General features: G+C 49.6%; 1 protein-coding gene and 1 long non-coding RNA gene across 15 annotated transcripts in view; one reads left to right on the top strand and one right to left on the bottom strand.

Annotated features, from left to right (window-relative positions):
• Positions 1-19328, bottom strand: part of LOC137480927 (uncharacterized) — a 448694-nt gene that overhangs the window by 183206 nt on the left and 246160 nt on the right. The window lies entirely within an intron of this gene.
• The window catches only part of ITPR1 (inositol 1,4,5-trisphosphate receptor type 1), a 162845-nt gene that overhangs the window by 87270 nt on the left and 56247 nt on the right, over positions 1-19328 (top strand). For 7 of the 13 annotated variants that reach the window (XM_068202353.1, XM_068202356.1, XM_068202354.1 and 4 more), the window contains 4 exons: positions 3571-3597; positions 13505-13540; positions 15050-15100; positions 18294-18426. In XM_068202353.1, the coding sequence (XP_068058454.1) occupies positions 3571-3597; positions 13505-13540; positions 15050-15100; positions 18294-18426 (247 nt within the window). The remainder of the gene's footprint in view (positions 1-3570; positions 3598-13504; positions 13541-15049; positions 15101-18293; positions 18427-19328) is intronic. The other 6 variants (XM_068202351.1, XM_068202362.1, XM_068202363.1 and 3 more) reach the window with 2 other exon arrangements.

A 19328-nucleotide genomic window follows, 5' to 3' on the forward strand; every position in this document is an offset into this window, starting at 1 on the left:
TACCTTTTTCTGAAGGCTGTAATATCTTTATCTGCTTCCCGGGTCTAGGTAACTCTTCAGGTCATGTAACCTTGCAACAAGAGGGTGTTTTGTAGTTAATTTGAATTTGTGTACAACTGAGTAATCTGGTTGTGGTTTATAGATGGAAACTCTGCACACCCACCCATGTTTCTTCTTCCCCTTTCCTACATACAACTCTCGACTGGTTTGAGAGGAGCATTTTCCTGTAGGTACAGAACTATTCTTTCTTTCCATCAGGAGAGTGTGTTTGCACCCATCTGTTTGTTTCTAGAAGTGGTTACAGTCAGCTGAGACTGGGACTGGGAGATCCTGCTGGAATTCTGATCAGCTGAGGTTCTTCCCATGCCACGCAGTGGTGCAGAGGAGCACAGCCTGCAGTGAAGGGGCTGGGCAGCAGCTGGGAGTGGGCATGGGGAAGCTGTGATGTGCCAGGGCTCTCGCTGCCGCTGGGAGGCCGTGCCCAGGAGCAGGTGGTGTCTCAGTCCAGTTCTCCCCCACAGATGGGTTTGGAGCTGTTGCCTCATGCTCAGTTTACAGCAAAAAGGGCAAAAACTTGAGAGATCAGAGTTTCGGAGCAGCAGGAATCGTCTGTAGCAGCTGCCAGGGAGGGAGATGCTCCACAGGCAGAGGAACCTGCAGCATCCTGGCCAGCTGGGAGTGTCACCGGGAGGCAGGAGCAGGACGTGGCGCCAGGGCTCTGGGGAGGGAGCAGTGGCAGCCTGGCACACGGCGGTGTGCACGTGTGGGCTGCTCCCAGCACACCCTGGCAGCACAGGCAGTGCCAGGGAGAGGAGACTCCCAGGAAAATGCCCTCAGGGTAGGGATGGCCAGGGCTGTGCTCCCTGCCCTGCCAGGAAGGCTCTTCCAGTGCTGCCAGCCCAGCCCAGCTCCAGCTGCTGCTCTGCTGCTGCCTGGGACTGTCTCCTTGTGCAGCAGCAGTGGCTTTGAGGGAATTCACGGGCTGGAGGGAGTTCCCTGGCCAGCTGCAGGAAAGCAGCACATCCCTGCGGGGTGGGGAGGGAGCAGGGAAGGGCACAGCTGCAGGTGCCAGCTTGGAGCACATGGTCCTGTGCCCAAGTGGACAGAGGACAGCGACCGTCCTGCAGCTCGATGCCCTGTGCTGGGGCATCACCTTCTGTCCTCTCCTCAAGGTCCCTTCTCTGAGACACCCCAGCTGGAAGGGGCTGGCTGTGGCCAGTCTGCTCCTGGGACAGGAGTGGGACTGGTGATCCTCCAGTGGGTGCTGGTATTTCCTGTGTTCAGCACTGGGGCTGTAACAGACTCCGTGTAACCATAGATCACATTTTGCACTTCTCTAGCAGACCAGTGTGTCCTCTCCTGTTAAAACAGCCAGGAGCCACTGTCCAAGGTCACCTTCAGTAATAAAAGCAGTGTGTGATGCATATTGTATATACTAGACACCAGTGAAACCCCAATCACAGCTTTGAGCGTTTTGCTTAAACGTAATTTGCCACTGAGAGGCTTTCCAAAATGGAAATTAATTTCTAGGAGTTTCTTAGACTTCATTCAGCTAACTTGGATGAAGCAGTATTTCTAGAAGCTGCAGTTAACATACCTTGCGCCATTCAGACCACGGAGAACCCCACAAGATGCTAAAATATCTTCAAAGTGTGGCAGAAGCATTAATTTCTGAAGCAGTAGCTCAGTTACATAAGGAGTCAGGATATGCCTGCCTGTGAAGTGATTTCCAAGTCGGAAGAAGCAGCTGATTGCTCACAGATAGACTGTGAGTAGTAGTAGAACAGCTTTTACTGTCTGGCTGTGAGCACTGCAGTGGGATTTATTCTCCCTTGTGACTCAGAAAACTGAATTTAGTCACCACCTAAAAGGCAGGCAGCACCTTTTGTTTTTAAAATCATCCTGTAGTGTAACAAAAAAAAAAAAAAAAAAAAAAAAAAAAGAGAAGGAAAAGCCCCTTTTATATTGTGAAAACCCCGCTGTGAGTCCTGGAGTCCCTGCCTAGAGGTGGTTCCAGCCATCGAGGTGCAGAGCTCGCCCTTGTGAGCAGCTTACTGACCTCACAGAGCCATGGGAAGGCTTGGCTTGGAAGGGACCTGAAAGATGACCCAGTTCCCTCCCTGCCTTGGGCAAGGACCCCTTCCATAGCCCAGCCTGGCCTTGAGCCCTTCCAGGGATGGGGCAGCCCACCTGTAAATGCAGGTGAGCCTGGTGGGGAGAAATGCTGATGTGTGACTCCAGCTCAGAGGATGAATGATTTCTTTATTATAACTATGCTATAACCCATTAATATACTGTTTAAAGGAGATACTAACACTACAAACCTACTTGTTCTAACTCCCATATCCAACTCCTCACAACTCGTGCCCCTCTCTGAGAGCCCAGCCACAGGTGGGTTGGATTGGCCATCAGCTCCAACAATCCTCACCAGAACCCAACCAAGCAATCACCCCAGGGAAACAATTCTCCAAACACATTCCACATGGGAAAACAAGGAGCAGAAATAGAAATTGTTTTCTCTTTCTGTCCTCTCTGCTCCTCTATGAAAAAATCCTGAAAGAGAAAAGAATGTACCTGCCACACCATCCCTCCTCTCTCTGGGCAACCTGTGCCAGGGCCTCCCCACCTTGACAGGGAAGGATTCCTTCCTGAGAACACATGTAAAGCCCAGCAGTGCAGGGCTGTCAGTCCCTGTCCTGTCCCTCCACACCCATGTCCAGCACCTGTGGTTGTGCTGCAGCTGCACGTGGTGCTCTCTGGGACAACCTGACTTACATCAGGATGGGCTCCTCCTCTCCTGCTGACCCTGCCAGCCCACAGATCACCTCACCCCGCTGGCCCGTGTCCCTGCGGAGGGTGGGCAGTGCAGGGGGACACGGGGCGTGCTCCTGTCACCCAGGGCTGGCTCCCACAGCTGGGGCTCCTCAGCAGCGAGCAGAACCCGTGGGCAGAGCGCAGATGTACAGGAGCCTGTGGGAAGGCTCAAATTTTTCCATATTGCTGAAGACTCCTCGCTTGGCACGCGCTCAGGATGGCTCAGTGACGGGGAGCATACTGTGGAGTATTTAATAGGCACAAAACTGCACTACACTGCCAGTGTAGGCTAGACCCAAGTTTTTCACTGTGCTGAAACATGTCATTCATGCACGTCTCTCCGGGTGCCTACCAGCTGACTCGCCTCAGCTCTGCAGGACTCGCTTTGGAAAGCTCCATTTTTCCTCCCAGAGTGGAAATGCAGCCCCTGTGCTGCTGCTGCTCAGGGCTCGTGACACTCCCGTGCCCAAGGGTGAAGTCCTTGGCTCTGGGTCAGCCAGCCCACAAGGTTTGTCCCTGGCACAGGAACAAAGCCAGGGTACATCCTGCCTCCCAAGCTGCCTGGCGCAGCATTCCCAGCAGCGTCTGTTCCCTAACCCGGCGCTGGCAGATGTTCCTCGTGCCCCCTGCAGAAATAATGTTGGATTGCAGCGTTAAAGTGTTAAATGATGTATAAGATCCTTACATGAAATTTATGTTTTCATTTCTCTTACTAATCCTTGCTTTCAATTCTTCCCCTTCTTTCTTTCCTGGCAGATTACCATTGAATTGGATAATGCTGAGGTTTTAATTTTATTTCTTTTCTCCAGTGTTGTTTCTATGGTGTTTGTTTTACCAGTAGCCCTGTGATCTGTCGTGTGTCTGCAGCCCTGAGCGTTCTGATTTGTGTGCCTGTGTCAGTGAATTAGTGGAGTTTTCAGTCTGCTGTGTGTCTATCCTGGGAATAGTTACCGTAACTAATTCCATATGTCATTTCTTGGAGTATTAATCCAGATGGAGTTATCATATCATTTTTGGTAGGGTAGATCCTGGGAGGTTTAGGATCAGATCTGGAGGATGAACTGCTCTATGCAGTCAGCATTTAGCCCTTGGCCACCATTCCTGAGTCATATGTGAAGGGGTTATTTCTCCTTATTTAGAAAGCTAAATAATGAGCTTTAGTGGTGTCCGTGCAGGAGCTGGAGGAAGGTGGGGGCAGGTGGGACTGAGGAAGGTCCTTGTGCAGAAATTGTGCTGCTGCTTTTCCCAAAAAGGGAAAGTGACAGTCCTGCAGCCCGGGAGAGCACTGCAGTGCCCTTGCTGTGCCTCAGTGGGCTTTGGGAGCGAGGCCAGGGGATGGTTGGTGTGTAACCCTGAGGAATCGGTGACTTGGGAAGCTCTTTCTGGGTGAAAAACCCTCTTTGAGGGAAAACTTGGGAGTTTAACTGACGTGGAGCTTTCCAAGGGCTCTGACAAGCTGAGTGTCTGGTCGGGGCAGCAGCGCAGGGTGGAGGGAGCTGAGCTGCCTCTGCTGTGCAACTTCCTCATCAGCTCAAAAAAAACCCTGGTGTGGGTGTGGAATTTGCATAAATGTATAATACTGAGAAAGTGATTGACTGGCACCTTATTTTACTGAAATACCACGGAAAAAAGAAATATTTTCCTCTCGGTGCTTTGTTTCCTGTGTTCTCTCCCAAGCCAGCCTTTTATTTGGAACAAAGCTCAACCACTTAAAATGTCTAAAGCATTTCTGACCTTTATTTAGTGGAGTAGGTCATGAAATCTACAGAAAAAAATTACAGTGTGACTTGTTAATTTTGATGTTAATCACCTGAATTCACTGGGTAAACTTCATTCTGAAAATGAAATATTTGGGGACCTTGCCTGGTGAAGTGGATTTGAAAGCCAAACTATTTGTCACTAAAGTGGACAAATACTGTGCACATACCCAGAGCTGGCCTGGAGGATATTTTCTGTTCGGGGGGGCTTTTAGGGCTGGAGCTGAAGCTCCCTTCCCTAAGAAACTGCTTTTCCATCACTACTTTCTGCCCAGAGTCTGATTTTGACCTGAAAGACAAATTTCTTGTTGCACAAGTTCATTTACTGTCCTGCCATCACCTCTGAGCTGTGCTGGGCTGAGATCTCAGGTGTGTCTCCAAGCTCCACACACACTTCTGGCATTACAGAGGTGCTCTGCTGTCTGTTTCTCTTTTTTTTTGTCGTTTTTGTTAGTAAACCCAGGTTTTTTTCCCTTTTAACCTGGGGCATACACACCAGCAGCCTGCTCTGGTTTCCAGAAGTTAACCTGTAGCACAGAAATGTTTCCACCAGGCCAGGTCCTTTGGATGATGTGCTGCTGCAGCTTCCCAGAATAGCACTTGTGTATATGTATAATTTTAGCTTGGAGAAACTTCAGAGAGAAAGTTGAATGGTTTAATTGCAAATTAAGTCATAATGTGAAACTCTTTCCCCTTTGGTTTCTGGCTGTGATGTGCTGTCTTTGCCTGCAGTAAATCAGCCAGAGCGTGCAGAGCAATTTAGGATTTGGTCTGGAGGCTGCAAAGGAGGAATTTTATTGCTCCTTAATGGAGCAAGTGCAGGGAAGGAGCAGGTGTGTGTATAACCATCAGCACTGAGCACTGGCTGCATAGGGAAGGGGATTCCGGTGGAGCTGGAACCACTGGCAAGTCTCAGAAATCCTGGGGTTTTCTGGTTTCCTTTTCCCCCCCGGTCAGCCCTGGAAACTGTAAACATTTAGGGCAAAGAATACAAAACTCTGCATTATTAGTAAAATCATTAGCTTGCTTTTCTGTCAAAACTGTGCTCACTTTAATTGTTTTGATAGCTGAAATCCTCCTCGTTCCCTCGGGGGGAGCTCCACTGAAGTAACTGTTGATGGCATGATTTCATGGTGGTTTTTTATGTAGGTTGAGTTATCTTAGTGGTGTCCTGCAAGGTAATCCCAGCGAGCAGTGGGTCCCAAAGGCCATTGAAAATGCCAGGAGATCCATGTGTTTGTTAGCAGAAGTCTTGATAGAAAGTCATGACAGGCCCTCTTTAATGTTTTTGTGAGTGAAGGAGGGAGTGGAAGTGGGTGAATAATGCTGGAATTCACCCAATGGTAGGAAATGCCCTGAGTGTGGGGTTGGCACCAGCCCCAGACAATTTTGGGCTAAGCTGGAGGGCTTTGGGTGCTGGAGAAGTGGAGTGGAAGGGAACAGCAGAGGTGGTGCTGTTGTCCTAACTCACACTTTCATTGAGGGTTTATGTGTAATTCCCTTTGTGCTGGAAAGGAGGGACGGGAGGGAGCTGCACTTTTCCAAGGAGGAGTAGTGGAGCATTGATAGAAAACCCAAACCGTGAGGAACTGTGTCCCACCACACTGGCACCACGGTTGTGTTGGTTCTCTCCTGGTTTTGGGGGGTTGTGTTGGTTCTCTCCTGGTTTTGGGGTTGTGTTGGTTCTCTCCTGGTTTTGGGGGGTTGTGTTGGTTCTCTCCTGGTTTTGGGGTTGTGTTGGTTCTCTCCTGGTTTTGGGGGTTGTGTTGGTTCTCTCTCCTGGTTTTGGGGCTGTGTTGGTTCTCTCTCCTGGTTTTGGGGGTTGTGTTGGTTCTCTCCTGGTTTTGGGGTTGTGTTGGTTCTCTCCTGGTTTTGGGGGTTGTGTTGGTTCTCTCCTGGTTTTGGGGGGTTGTGTTGGTTCTCTCTCCTGGTTTTGGGGGTTGTGTTGGTTCTCTCTCGTGGTTTTGGGGGGTTGTGTTGGTTCTCTCCTGGTTTTGGGGTTGTGTTGGTTCTCTCTCGTGGTTTTGGGGGGTTGTGTTGGTTCTCTCCTGGTTTTGGGGTTGTGTTGGTTCTCTCCTGGTTTTGGGGAGGTGTGAGTGCAGAGCTTGGCCTTTGGGCTGTGCTGTGGCTGCTCTTTGCCTCTCCTGGAGCATGGGGTGGGAGCAGGAGCTGAAGGGCTCAGCAGGGTGTGTTTGACATGGGCTCTGTGCAGGTGTCTCAGGTGATAAAGCCAAAACCCCAAGGCAGGACATTGTCCTGAAAAGCCCTTGGGCTGAGTCTCTGTTGGTGGCCTCCTTCCTGGGCTGGAGCTGCTCTAATCCTGCTCCTGATGGAGCCTGTGCTGCTGTCTCAGGGAAGAGCTTCAGGGCCGAGGTGAATTCTTCCCGGGTGCCACCAAGTGTGAATCTTCACACAACAGCAAGAACTAAACCCTGCTTGTAATTAGACACGACGGCTTAATTTGCTGTTAATGCAATCCTCAGCCCACTGAGAAGCGCAGGCGTGATGCAAATGCAGATTCCCTGCCGTTGCATGCTGAGCTGCACCGTGGGCTCCCTGTGCTCCAGGCCAGCCCAGCGCGGCTCCCTCTGCTCCTGCCGGGGCGCTGGGACAGGACCTTCCTGCCCATCCTCTCCGGCCAGGGCTGCCCTCTGGGGACACCGTGGCCCGGTTTCCACCTGCAGAGCGAGTCCTGGCTACTGAAGCACACCCGTCCTGGAGAAGCCATGGATCTCTGGTGGCCTGCCAGGCCGGGCCCCGTTGGTGCTGACCTGCAGGTGGCACGCGCAGGATGCCGATCGCGCTGTGAGATGGCCTACTTTGCTTTTTTTTTTTTTATATTCCTTTTTCCCCTCCCAGCCACATTGCAGTGAGCTGTTCCGCTGGGCACCTGCCAACATTCAGGCAGCAGTTACATAAGAAGAGCTTTTTTTTCCTGGAATTTAGGCCCGCTGCTGATGTGTGACCTTCAGCAGTAATTGCCAATAAAGGCGGTGGGGATGTTTACAGGCACCGGGGCTGGCCCGCAGCCTGTGCCGGTAGCCCCGAGCTGGGGCTGGGCTGCTGCTTCCCCAGCCTGACCCCACACCACTGCAGCTCTATTCCAATTTCCACACTGAAATGGGGGTGCTCTGCTGCTCCCCCAGCCTGACCCCACACCACTGCAGCTCTATTCCAGTTTCCAGGATGAAATGGGGGTGCTCTGCTGCTCCCCCAGCCTGACCCCATACGACTGCAGCTCTATTCCAGTTTCCAGGGTGAAATGGGGGTGCTCTGCTGCTCCCCCAGCCTGACCCACACCACTGCAGCTCTATTCCAGTTTCCAGGGTGAAATGGGGGTGCTCTGCTCCCCCACCCTGACCCCACACCACTGCAGCTCTATTCCAGTTTCCACACTGAAATGGGGGTGCTCTGCTGCTCCCCCAGCCTGACCCCATACGACTGCAGCTCTATTCCAGTTTCCAGGGTGAAATGGGGGTGCTCTGTTCCCCCAGCCTGACCCACACCACTGCAGCTCTATTCTAATTACCACACTGAAATGGGGGTGCTCTGCTTCCCCCAGCCTGACCCCACACCACTGCAGCTCTATTCCAGTTTCCACACTGAAATGGGGGTGCTCTGCTTCCCCCCAGCCTGACCCCACACCACTGCAGCTCTATTCCAGTTTCCAGGGTGAAATGGGGGTGCTCTGCTTCCCCCCAGCCTGACCCCACACCACTGCAGCTCTATTCCAGTTTCCAGGGTGAAATGGGGGTGCTCTGCTTCCCCCCAGCCTGACCCCACACCACTGCAAGCACCCAACCAAATCCAGCCCGGAGTTTCCCTTATAGTTATTTAGTTATTTTTTAGGGTTGTGTTGGTGTTTTATCTGTTTTTTCAGTAGTGACACTTCTTTGTGCAGCTGATATATCTACAGGCAGCTCCATCCAGTAAAATGCACTTGCAGACCCACTCAGTCGAGTTTAGGTTTGGGGTTTTTTCACCTCTTTGCATTAGTCTTGAGGTTTCAAGTAGGTGAAAAGGGAACTGAAAATGCTGGTTCAAAGGGGTTGCCTGAATTAACCTTTTCCCTGCTTTTTATCTATGATAAACTAAAATTCCAATGGCTAAGGTGCAAAGTATGTGCTGTTTTATGCATTTCTGATTGGAGTTAGGAAATATATTAACCTCTTCAGGGCTGGAAATCAGCACTTGGGAATTATTTTCCTTGCAGAGATCTTACTCTGCAGTCATTTCTCTTGTGTATTTTGCACTTAGACAGTGCTTCACTTGTTATGTCTCAAGCAGAGGAAATGCAGGCACTCATAAATTTTTGTGGGCTGCCTTATATTTTTTTTTCCCCTTGAGAAATCCTGCAAGCTTTGGACAGGGCTTTTTTTTTTTTTTTTTTAACACGGACTGGAATTGGTGTGCTCCTTGGAAAAGGAGACTGGAACATTTCTTACAGCTACTTGTCACCAAAAAAATAGTTATACCATCTTACTGCTAATTAAAACTGCTGCTGTAAAATGTGTTGTGAAGGTAGTTCTTACTGTATTCAGTAGAAGTCCTGCAAGATCAAGGATTTAAAGAGGAGGAAGTGGTTGCACTCCGGCTGAAGGGCAGAGACTGAGGGCTCCAGCTCCTGGAAAGTCCCAGCCCAAGTTAAAACATGATTTCTCCACTGAAAACTCTGGAAAATGAGGGAGGGCATTCCCCTAGGTAGATCTTGGTGACCTTGGAGTGCGGGCACTGGCAGCCCTTGTGGCAGATCTGCCACCTCCTCGCCTGGCAGTGCACAAATCTCTGCATCCCTGAGATGAGGGAGGATGTTCAGCCGTGTCCCTGCCCTGGGTGTGGGACAGGGCTGGCAGCCGGGGGCTGCCCCTGCCCCCCAAAATCCCATGTGCCTTTTGGGAGACCTGTGCCAGAAGAAGGTGCTGCCCCACATCTCCTGCTGCTGCCTGATTTAGGCAGGTCTGAGATCCTCCATCCCCGAAAAGGCAACGTCTGTGCAGGGGGAAATGGAACGTGGGAAGTTTGTCAAAGCAGTTCAGTGCTCCTGGGTCCCAGTTATTCCCCTCTGCCCTGAAACTTCTCCATAACAAGTCAAATGCTTGTTTGACAAACACCTACAGATCATCTGCAGGGGCTAGAAATTTCCTATCCAAATTTCTCCTCAGCTCCACAAGGTAACAGTGTTGGCTTTACAAAGGGGACTTGGCAAGGAGGCTGCACAGAGTTCTGTGGTATTTTTAAAGAGTTATGAAGGACAGCAGCATAATTCGTGCTCTAGTCTGTTGCCACGGATCAGACAAGGTGATGCTTTTGCTGTGTGCCTTTCAAGGAAGAGCTGATGGTATTTGAAAGGGGAGAGCAGAGAAGTTCAGAGAAGGGAGGAAAAAGTGGGAAGGGACTTGCAGGATTCAGTCTGAACAGCCATTCCCACTGGAATTCCAGCTCCTACCGGAGATGGCAATGCAGGAGCTGAGGCAGAGGCTTCAGAACATTTATCTGAGATCTTCTCTCTAGTTCCTCGCATGTGGATGTACAACCTGGCTATCAAAAGCTTAATGTGCAATTTGCCTGACTCTGCAGTTGTGTTTTCCCTTTTTATTTCCTCCTCTCTGCCAAACGTCTCCCCCTGCCACCCCAGTAATGAGATGCCATATGCATGGAGTTGGGTCAGTTCCTGAATTCAGATTTCAGGACCAGAAGGGACCTCTCAGTGATTGCACCCGACTTCCTGCACAGCCCAGGGCATCCTGCTCCTCACCACTGTCTGTCCACGGAGCCTAATCCGTGGAGTTTGGCTCAGCTTCCTCAGTGCTCAGTGTTGAGCTCAGGGACCTCCCAGGACAGGAGAGAGGATGTTTGGAGAGACCTGAAGGAATTGTGTGGAGGTTTGGAAAATGTCATCAGTTCAGCAGGCTGAGGTTTGTCACCTCTCAGTCCTTTGGACTCTGGGGCAGCCTGGAGTGTAGGAGATTGGTGCTTGGAATTGTGCTGGTTTGTCCATTATTTTGTCAAAATTCCAAAGTCTGGTGAGGCTGAAGAGAAAAAGACCAGGTTTTTGAATGTGTGGTCACACAAATGTGAGTTTTCTGGTCAGGTTATTTCCCTCTCATTAATTACAATGTCAGATGTTTTCCAGCCTGTTTTGCTGAAGCCACTCTCTGGAGCAGCCCCAGTCTGTGAACTGGAATCTCCACCAGCCTTTTTTAATGTATTTCAGGCCTTTTCACTGCTCGGTGGTCTGGGTGTTCACTGCATAGTTGGGTAAAAATAGTGGAGAAAAGCAATTCTGATGCTTCAAACTTGAATGAAAATCTTTCTGCTTTTCCTCAAACCTTTTCTACTCTATCACAGCAGTGGTTTGAATTTTCTGGGAAGGAAAGGTTCAACAACTTTCATTGTGGTCGTTATTTTGAAAGCAAATGAGAATAAATCTTTGAAGAACTCCTCCAAACTGCAAAGGAAAAGGGTGGAAAGCTCATCTGTATCTCAGAAGTTGAGATGCAGTGAGTTCACCCTGGAGCTGTCACGTGCTCTGGTGGTTTTTGAGGGCCATACATGCACTCTTGAGTCAGACAGTCTGTTCTGGGAAGCACACGTGGCCTGTGCTGGGGAAGTGGATGCTGGAAGCGCTCCGGTCACCAGAGGGTCAGAGATTGTGCATCCCCAGTCATGGCTCGTGAGGAGCACGTTATTGGCCAGCCTTGGGGGAGTGGAAACTTCAGAGGAGGAGAGGGTTTTGCTCAGCAAGTTGAAAGGACCTTTCCCTACTGCTTGTAAAAAGCACAGATGTTGGACTCTGACCTGGCCACCCGCTGGGTTCCAGTTTAAAAGCTGTCCACTGTGGCCTGCTAATCACCTGGCTGTGTTTGGTGTTCCACAAACCTGCCTCTGCCCTCCAACCCATCCCTTTCTTACGGCTGGAGAGCTGAAATATATGGAGGCACAAGAAATCTTGGAAAGTTACTGCTTTGGGCTGCTCTCCCTCCCTGTCCAATCCCTGTAAAGCATAAGGTGATATTTTGCTGTTGCAGCACACACAGGAGAGTGCAAAGTGTAACGCAGCAGCAAGAGCTCAATAATTCTTTGCTATTCGACCCCATTTTGACTCAAAGAATAACAGTTTCAGGATTTGGAGTTTATATTCTTACTGGAAGATGGCTGAGGGCTGTGCTGCTGTGGCTGATCCACGTGGGCATTGCCCAGGGCAGTGGTTTTGCTCCCAGGTCAGTGTGTGGTGCTGGCTCTGATGTGCTGTCTGTGCCACAGAGGGAGGGCACAGGAATTTGTGAGCTGGAATTTGTAATTTCAGCTTGGGAAGGAACAAACTAACAATTTTATGTGATTCTTCGTCTGTGCTGCTGTTCAGCCCCAAAATGTAAATGTATGTTTGGTTGAAATTGGGGTCAAGGTATCAGCCCAGGAACCCCAGAATGGTTTGGGTTGGGAGGGACCTTAAAGCTCATCCAGTGCCACCCCTGCCATGGGCAGGGACACCTTCCACTGTCCCAGGCTGCTCAGAGCTCCATCCAGCCTGGCCTTGGACATTTTAAGGGATGGAAAATCCACAGTTTCTCTGGGAAACCTGTACCAGTGCCCAGAAGGAAACTTTTGTTTGGAATCCTGAGTCCAGCAGTCATGTCCACTTGACCTGTCAGCTTCAATCTCCCCTCCCCAGGAGGAAGGGACCTCATTTCCCCTGCAGGGGAACAGGCCTGGTTTCCTTGCTGCTGTTGGCTCCTGGGGAAGGCAGGGATGTTTCCCGTGCCCCAGGCAGGTTGTGCCGTCGGGACAATGTGCCCAGGCTCCCCATGAGCTGTCAGGGCTCCAGGCTGGGAGCAGGGCAGGGCAGGACGGTGTGTTCCTCTGCAGGAACGAGCTGCTTCCTGTTCCCTTGCGCTCCTCTGGGTTAAACCCTCCCTGCTTCCACTTGGCCACACAAGGGGGTTGCATGCTTGAGACGTGTCCAGGAGCGGTGACAATGCAAGGAAGCCACCACCAAAGGCCATGGGAGCTGGCCAGGAGCAAAGTCCCTTGGGAGGAGAATGGAGAAGGGTCTTTTTCTTGGCCAAGGAGCCCCTGCAGGGGAAGTGCTCACTCCCGGAGCGCCTTCCTGGGAAGTGGAGTCTCATTATTCCTCCTGCTGCATCTGTGGCCTCCCTCTGCTTTTGCTGGGTGCTCCCCCAGTCTGTGCTCCCTTGGTCTGTCTGTCCCTGTGGCAGACATGGCCCGGCTCACTGGGGTTACAGGATTGTGAGAGTTATTTCCTGGGGTCTGCTCCTGAGAAGTTACAGCAATTTCCCCACAATTAAGTCGGCAGTTGAGTTTGAATGTTCATTTCTCTGTTGTGTGTCTGTGCTTGACTAGATAAAAGTTACTTGTCTTCATCTGTTTCAGCTGAAGATCAGCATTTTAAATTTGAAAAGCTGTCACCATTCAGGCCCTTATTTCATTGCTCCTGTTTGGTGCTGTGTCGTGTATCTTTTATCTTGAGAAAAGTATGTTTATAGATGAGAATCCACAGAATGCATTTCTTTAAGCTAAAATTATAAGGCTGCTGCCTTTGTGATACGCAGCCCTGGCTTCCTCCTCCTCCCCACTGGGGTGGATGTGCAGCATTCCAGTGACAGATCCTGGGGGTGTGGTCCCCAGAAGTGCTCTGGGCACCTGCAACTACGTTTTTTTGCTTGTGCCTCTGAGTTAATGCAAAGCAGTTTGGGGTGTTCAAAGGATACCTGCGGAATTTGCCAAATGTGACCCTTTTAGCAGCAGGGTGGGAGAGTGTAAACAGTAATTACAGCTATAATTCATTTGTGGTGATTCAGCTGAAGTCAAGTGCTTTGCCAGCTCCCTTCCCCTCACTGTTGACCACTGGATTGCTGTTGGGATGAAGGATTCTGGAGGAATGACTAATTTTTCTGCATTTTACTTTCAACTAGCTGCCGCAAGCTCCAGAAACGGAGAGCCCTGTAGAGGTGTGTCAGCCACCTATATTTGTACAGCACACAAATATTGGTGTTTCAGTAGTCCTAGTGGAGTGTCTTGTTGGTAAAAAACCCTGTGGAATGTGTGTTCCTGCGTGGTGTTAGACAGTGGAAATAAGTAGATTTGTTCAAGTGCCTTAATCCAATATACCATCAGCGTGGTAGTCTGAAAATATAAAAAAAAAAAATTGCAAGCTAATCCTAAGTCTGTTCCTTTCAGCCATTTCCTTTATTCTTTAAGGGTGGAAAAGTCTCCTCTCAAATTTTCCTACACTGGCAAAATGAGATTTCATTTTGGCTCCTAATTCAGAATTTGGTTTTCCCTTTGCCTCACATACTTAAAAACTTCAATACTTTAAGGAAAGGGAGGTGGCAGAAGTTCTTAGTGGAAGCTTCATAACTCCAGAGCAATTGGTGTCCCATTTAAAATGCCCCAGTGGACAAGCTCAGGGTCACTGCACATGGTCAAGGCCGCTGGTTCTAAGGGAATTGGATATGTAGAAACATGTCCTTTATGTGCATGAAGCAGATTATTTGCCAAAAAGGAGGCAGGAAAATTTATCAAATCTTAAATTCCTTTGAAATTCATGGGACATCCGGACATGGCATTGGTAGATTGTACAACTGGGTGCCAAATCAGTGCAAATCTAAATGAAACAACACAGAAGTCTGGGAGAGTGTTGATTCTCTGAGCTGTGAAGTTTTTATAAATGTGAGATCATGTAGAAAAAGACGTGTTTGTGATGGCTTAGGCCTCTGTATTTGTAATTTTTGTGGAATAGTGTTTAAATGTAACCTGAAACTCTGAGTGGTCATCAAATGGATTTGAGATGCGTGGGAGATGGCTCCTGGTTTCTGATGGGTCCCTGTATAGAGCTGTTATTCTACACCTTTTCAGATGCTTTAAAGCAGCAAAACCCCAATGTGCTTCAGCTTTGCAAAGTGGAAGTTGCATTCCTGGAAAACGAATATCTAAAGTGAGAGAGATTTGATTTGGAGACGTGCCTGTGCCAAGGGGCAGTTCAGTGCCTCCCCACTCCATCCTGGCCATTGGAAGGGAGCCCCCAGGCTGGGCCAGAAGCCCTCCCCAGTCTCAAACGAGTTTCAGTGACCACGGTGGGATGTGTTGGAGTCCCTCACCCCCAGAGTGTGTGTCCGGTGGGCTGGGGGGTGTTCCTGTGTGTCTGTGCATGGGCATGCGTGGGCTGAGCCCCCCGGGCTGCGTGTGTCCCCGGGAGCTGTGGCACCAGACACACGTCGTGTTTCCTGGAGCACTGCTGGCACACCTGCATGCCGGGGGGTGTGTGAGGGTGGCAGAGCAGAGGGGCCAGGGCTGGCCGAGGGCAGGTGTCCTGTTTTGATGGCTTGTCAGTCCATCTCCCTCATCTCCCCCCTCGTGACACATCCAGCTGTGACTCCCCCAGTATTCCCCATGAGTGCCAAGATGTTGGTCTCTCTTGAGTGTCGTTCTGCTTTAAAATGAACTTTCTGCACGCACAGCAGGAGCTTGATCAAACTCTACCACAGAGGCAACTGGAGGATCATAGAAGGGTATGTACAGCAGTCAAGCACGTTCAGAACTCATCTCTCCCTTTCCCTTGTGAACAGTGAAGCCTAAGTCATGTAAGAAACTTGTGGGGTTAAATGCTGGCTGGAAAATCCAAAAAATGAGCCATACTGACAGAGTGAGGTGCTGGAGCCCCTTCTCTGGGGTTACACGGAACGGACGAGTGCTTGGCTGCTCCGAATTGAACTCAGGTCCTGGTCTGGTCCATTCCCACTGTCAAAACCTTCCCCCTGGGTGCTGATCACTCCATTGGGAAGTGACATTCACCAGTGCTCCTGGAGTTGGCTCCTCTGGCCACACCACCCCTTTCTAGATAGCCACGCTGCACAGCATCAACTTTATAACTGCTTCACTCTAAAATATTAAAGATGCTCTGTTTTAAAGCTTCTAACAGGTTTCTGATGTCACTTAGAGTTGTGTGTTGCATCTGCATTGCTGATGCATGTACAGTGATGTTTCTGTGTGACTTACTCTTACTGTACCTGGTGTGAATGCAGATGAAACTGGACGCTGTTGGGTTTTTTCCTAGGGACCATATTTGATTTTTCTGGTTACTGCCAAACATCTGATATTTGTTTGCACACTGCCCTCGTCAAAGTGGTGCACAGCACTAACAGGATGGTTAAAGAACTGTTCTGGAGCCAAGCATTGCAGCTGAATTAATTAGAACATTTCTTAAATACCACTTATTTTTTATCCCTTCTGCTTTGGTCACATACTCATATTTTGTTAGCTGGTACCATGGGTTTGGATAAATTTGTAGGAACCAAAGCTTTTCTTCCCAGTTAGAGTTTGAAATGCTGGTGACTGGATCAGCACACTCTGACTAGAAACAACTGCTTGATACTTGTTCCTGCTGTATTTTCTGGTGATTTGTCTTGTTTTGGATACACAACACCTACAGACACCGGAGGTGCCTATCCTGGTCAGGTTTCCACTCACTCCAACTATTTTGACCATGGAACAGAAGTCACCTCCAGCTCCAGAAGGAGAATCTAGGAGCAGCTCCAAGAGCTTTAATTGCCCTCCTGAATTCAGGCAAGGTGGAGTTTGCTAGCAGCTGTTCTTGAGGCTGGATATGTGTTATCTTTGTAGTAAGTAGTAAAAATCCCTGGTTTAAATGCCATTTGACAGGATGGCTGCCAGTTAGTTCAACAGAGAAGGAAAAAGGTGATGTGAAGCTCCTTGTAGCCATGTGTGTCCTGGGGCCCATCTGGGTGTCAAGTTGCCTTTCCAATCAGCGCACATGTACAAGGAAGATGTAGTTCAGGGTTTTTTTGGTCTGGCTTGGCCTTGTTCTGTCACGTAGCCTCCCTCACCTGCCAGACTGGGAGCAGGGAGGTGGATAAAGCACTGCCTCGTGTACTAAACACTCCCATGTTGCTGTCAGTCGCAGGAGTTCCTCCAGGACAGGTTTGCTGGAGCTCCTGAGCTGTCTCTTGCCTCTCCCACATGTTCACTCTTTGGCCCAAGCGGTGATGGGAAGCGTATGCCCCTTGGAGAAGTGCTCATCTCCTCCTACTGCTGCTTCCACAGGAGTTTTCCTTTTTTCTGTTGCTTGGGAGCTTTTGGAAGCAGCTGATTGGAGCACTGACTTTGTGTTTCTTTTGCATCCTCTTCCCTGACGCTTGCTCCTTCCCATCTGAGCCCATGAAATGCAGCTCCCGTGCTGCAGCTTTCACACTGAGAATCCACAGGAACCATTCTGAGCTGCTGGATTGTGATGACGGGGGGCAATGGGAGCCCTGACTTCAGCCCCAGCCCTTTGGGGAGGGCAGAGATCCCTCACCAGCTCAGGCATGTGTGGACCTTCTCCCTGTGGAAGTGATTTCTGAAATTTGGTAAAGAACTTGATTATCAGACAGCTTTTTGTCTTTTTTTTCTTTTGGGGTATAAGGATCTCTTGAAGTGACTTTTTTGAGTGCCAGCTGTGTATAAAATCAGTGGGACTGCAGCAGTGCTGGAGTTCTCTACAAGCTAATTAATGCACATTTATGTTGTTCCATTTACTTGTGTTTTAAAGGCCTCCTGTGAAAGTTTAGAAAGTAAGACTTTACTTTTATGACAGCTAATGCATTAAATGACACCTTGAATCTATAGTCAGACAAGCAATTTAATTTTAAATACAACTGAAAATCAGTAAATCAAGCACATCTTTTGTCAATGGAATTAAAGACAATATGCTTTAGTTCATTGGACATATTTTTAATATGAAATTATTTTTTGCTAGGTCTATTTTTTTTCCTGAATCCCCAGAAAAGCCCTTCCCTCCCCTCCGCAGCACTGTCCCAGGATGGTGCTGCTGTAACCACGCTGCCATTAGCAGGGCAGGAGCTCCCGGTGACAATAATGCCCAGGTCTCCTTTGTGCACAAAGACCTTACCAAAAATCCCTTAATCCCTGTGTGCTGGCAGTGCTGCCAGCTTTGTCCAGCTCCCCAGAGCCCGGGGGATTCCTGCAGAGGCTGAAGTGACAGCAGTGGGGTGGCGTTCCACCTGCGGGTGTTGGATCTCCGCTGGGGCCGTGCCGGAGCTCCGGGTGCTCCGGGATTTGGGGTTATGTGAGGACCTACCCCGTGCAGTGCTGGCTGTTGGGGTGGGAGGGCTGGCGTGACTCGGGCAGCTGCCAGCAGGGAACAAAGAGCCGGGATCCAGCGGGATCGCTCGGGTTTCCGCTCGCAGCTGATGGATCGTGTCAGCTGCTGGTGGAGGGACACAGCCCTGCAGGGCTGGTGGGATGGCAAAACAGGAGAGGTGTGAGGAGATTAAATTGTTCCTTAAAATCATTTCTGGTGTTCCTCTAATCCACCTCTTGGTTTTGTGTTGGCGCTGCACAGATGCAACTCCTTTGCATTTAAGACCGAGACAATAGAACTTAATTAAAACGAACCGCACAGAAAATTAAATCTGTCTAGAAAGCTGTACACAAAACCTGAACTGCAGCTGTCTCTGGGCTGCATGGGGGAGCCCATAATCTTATTGAGCCCCATGAGACCCCTGCAGTGTCCCAGCACATCAGGAGCTGCTCAGTGGATTTCTCCAGCTCTCCAGGGCTTCATTCCCCCCTCCCTCAGCGCAAGAAGGGTGCTGGTAGCAGCATCCCTGCTGCCAACGAACGTGGGTGGTTGGCTTGTTCATGGAGCAACCATCGTGATCCCCTTGTGCTCTTTGCATCCAGGGCGAGGCCCTGAGGCAGGTTTTGGTGAACCGCTACTACGGCAACGTGCGCGCGGCCGGCCGGCGCGAGAGCCTCACCGCCTTCGGCAACGGGCCCCTGTCCGCCGGCAGCCCCGGCAAGGCCGGCCCGGGAGGTAGGACACACTCTGCTCATCTCTTACTATAGGACTTGAGAAAGTACGATGTACGTTTTTGTTCTTGTGAAAGTAAAAAAGGGTATGTTTATTTTTGACTTTAACAGCTATGGTTTTCTAAAGGTGATAGCGGATTGGAGGGTGAAAGTGGTACTTCTCTAATGGTACTGGATAAACTACTAGTTTATTAAATTTTTCTTCTTCTATAAAGGAATGTAAAGCAATAAGTTATTTACAGAAAGTTGCGTGAGAAAGTTTATTACAAAAATGTAAACTTAAAAGGTTTTAGAAAATCTTAAAAATCAAAACAACACTCATCCCTTCCCCTGCCCCGGGGATGTGTATTCCTGACCAGTCAGCACCCCACGGCTCAAATCAGGATGTTTTCCCCCACGGTTTTGTCTGTGAGCTCCCAAAAGGAGTAGAACTGTCCACGTGGGTGACTGCAGTTGAGAGCAAAATTAGCAGACAGAGCTCTTTGTATGTTTCAGTGACTGCCTTGGGTTGGCTTGACATTTGTGACATTGCTTTGAGTGCGTGTGCTTAGAAATCCTGATCTATTTAATATTTGCAATAATATCTAGGAAATGTGCCCATAAGGATGTCAGATTATTAACCATTTCTGAAAGAAAACAATTTCATATCATTGCAGAGATTGTGGGGTAGGATGGGCAAAAATTCCATTTGAAGTCAGTTATACAGTGAAGTTTATTTCATTTGAGGCCGTTGCTAAAAAAGTCACTAATGGAATCACAGAATGGGTTGGGTTGAAAGGGAGTTTAAAACTCATCCTGTTCCACCCCCTGCCATGAGCAGGGACCCCTTCCACCATCTCAGGTTGCTCCAAGCCCTGTCCACCTGGCCTTGCCATCCCCACGGGGTCAGTGCCAACCTGTTTCTCC

Source organism: Anomalospiza imberbis, chromosome 11 (genome assembly GCF_031753505.1).
Source record: "Anomalospiza imberbis isolate Cuckoo-Finch-1a 21T00152 chromosome 11, ASM3175350v1, whole genome shotgun sequence".
NCBI lineage: Eukaryota > Metazoa > Chordata > Aves > Passeriformes > Viduidae > Anomalospiza > Anomalospiza imberbis.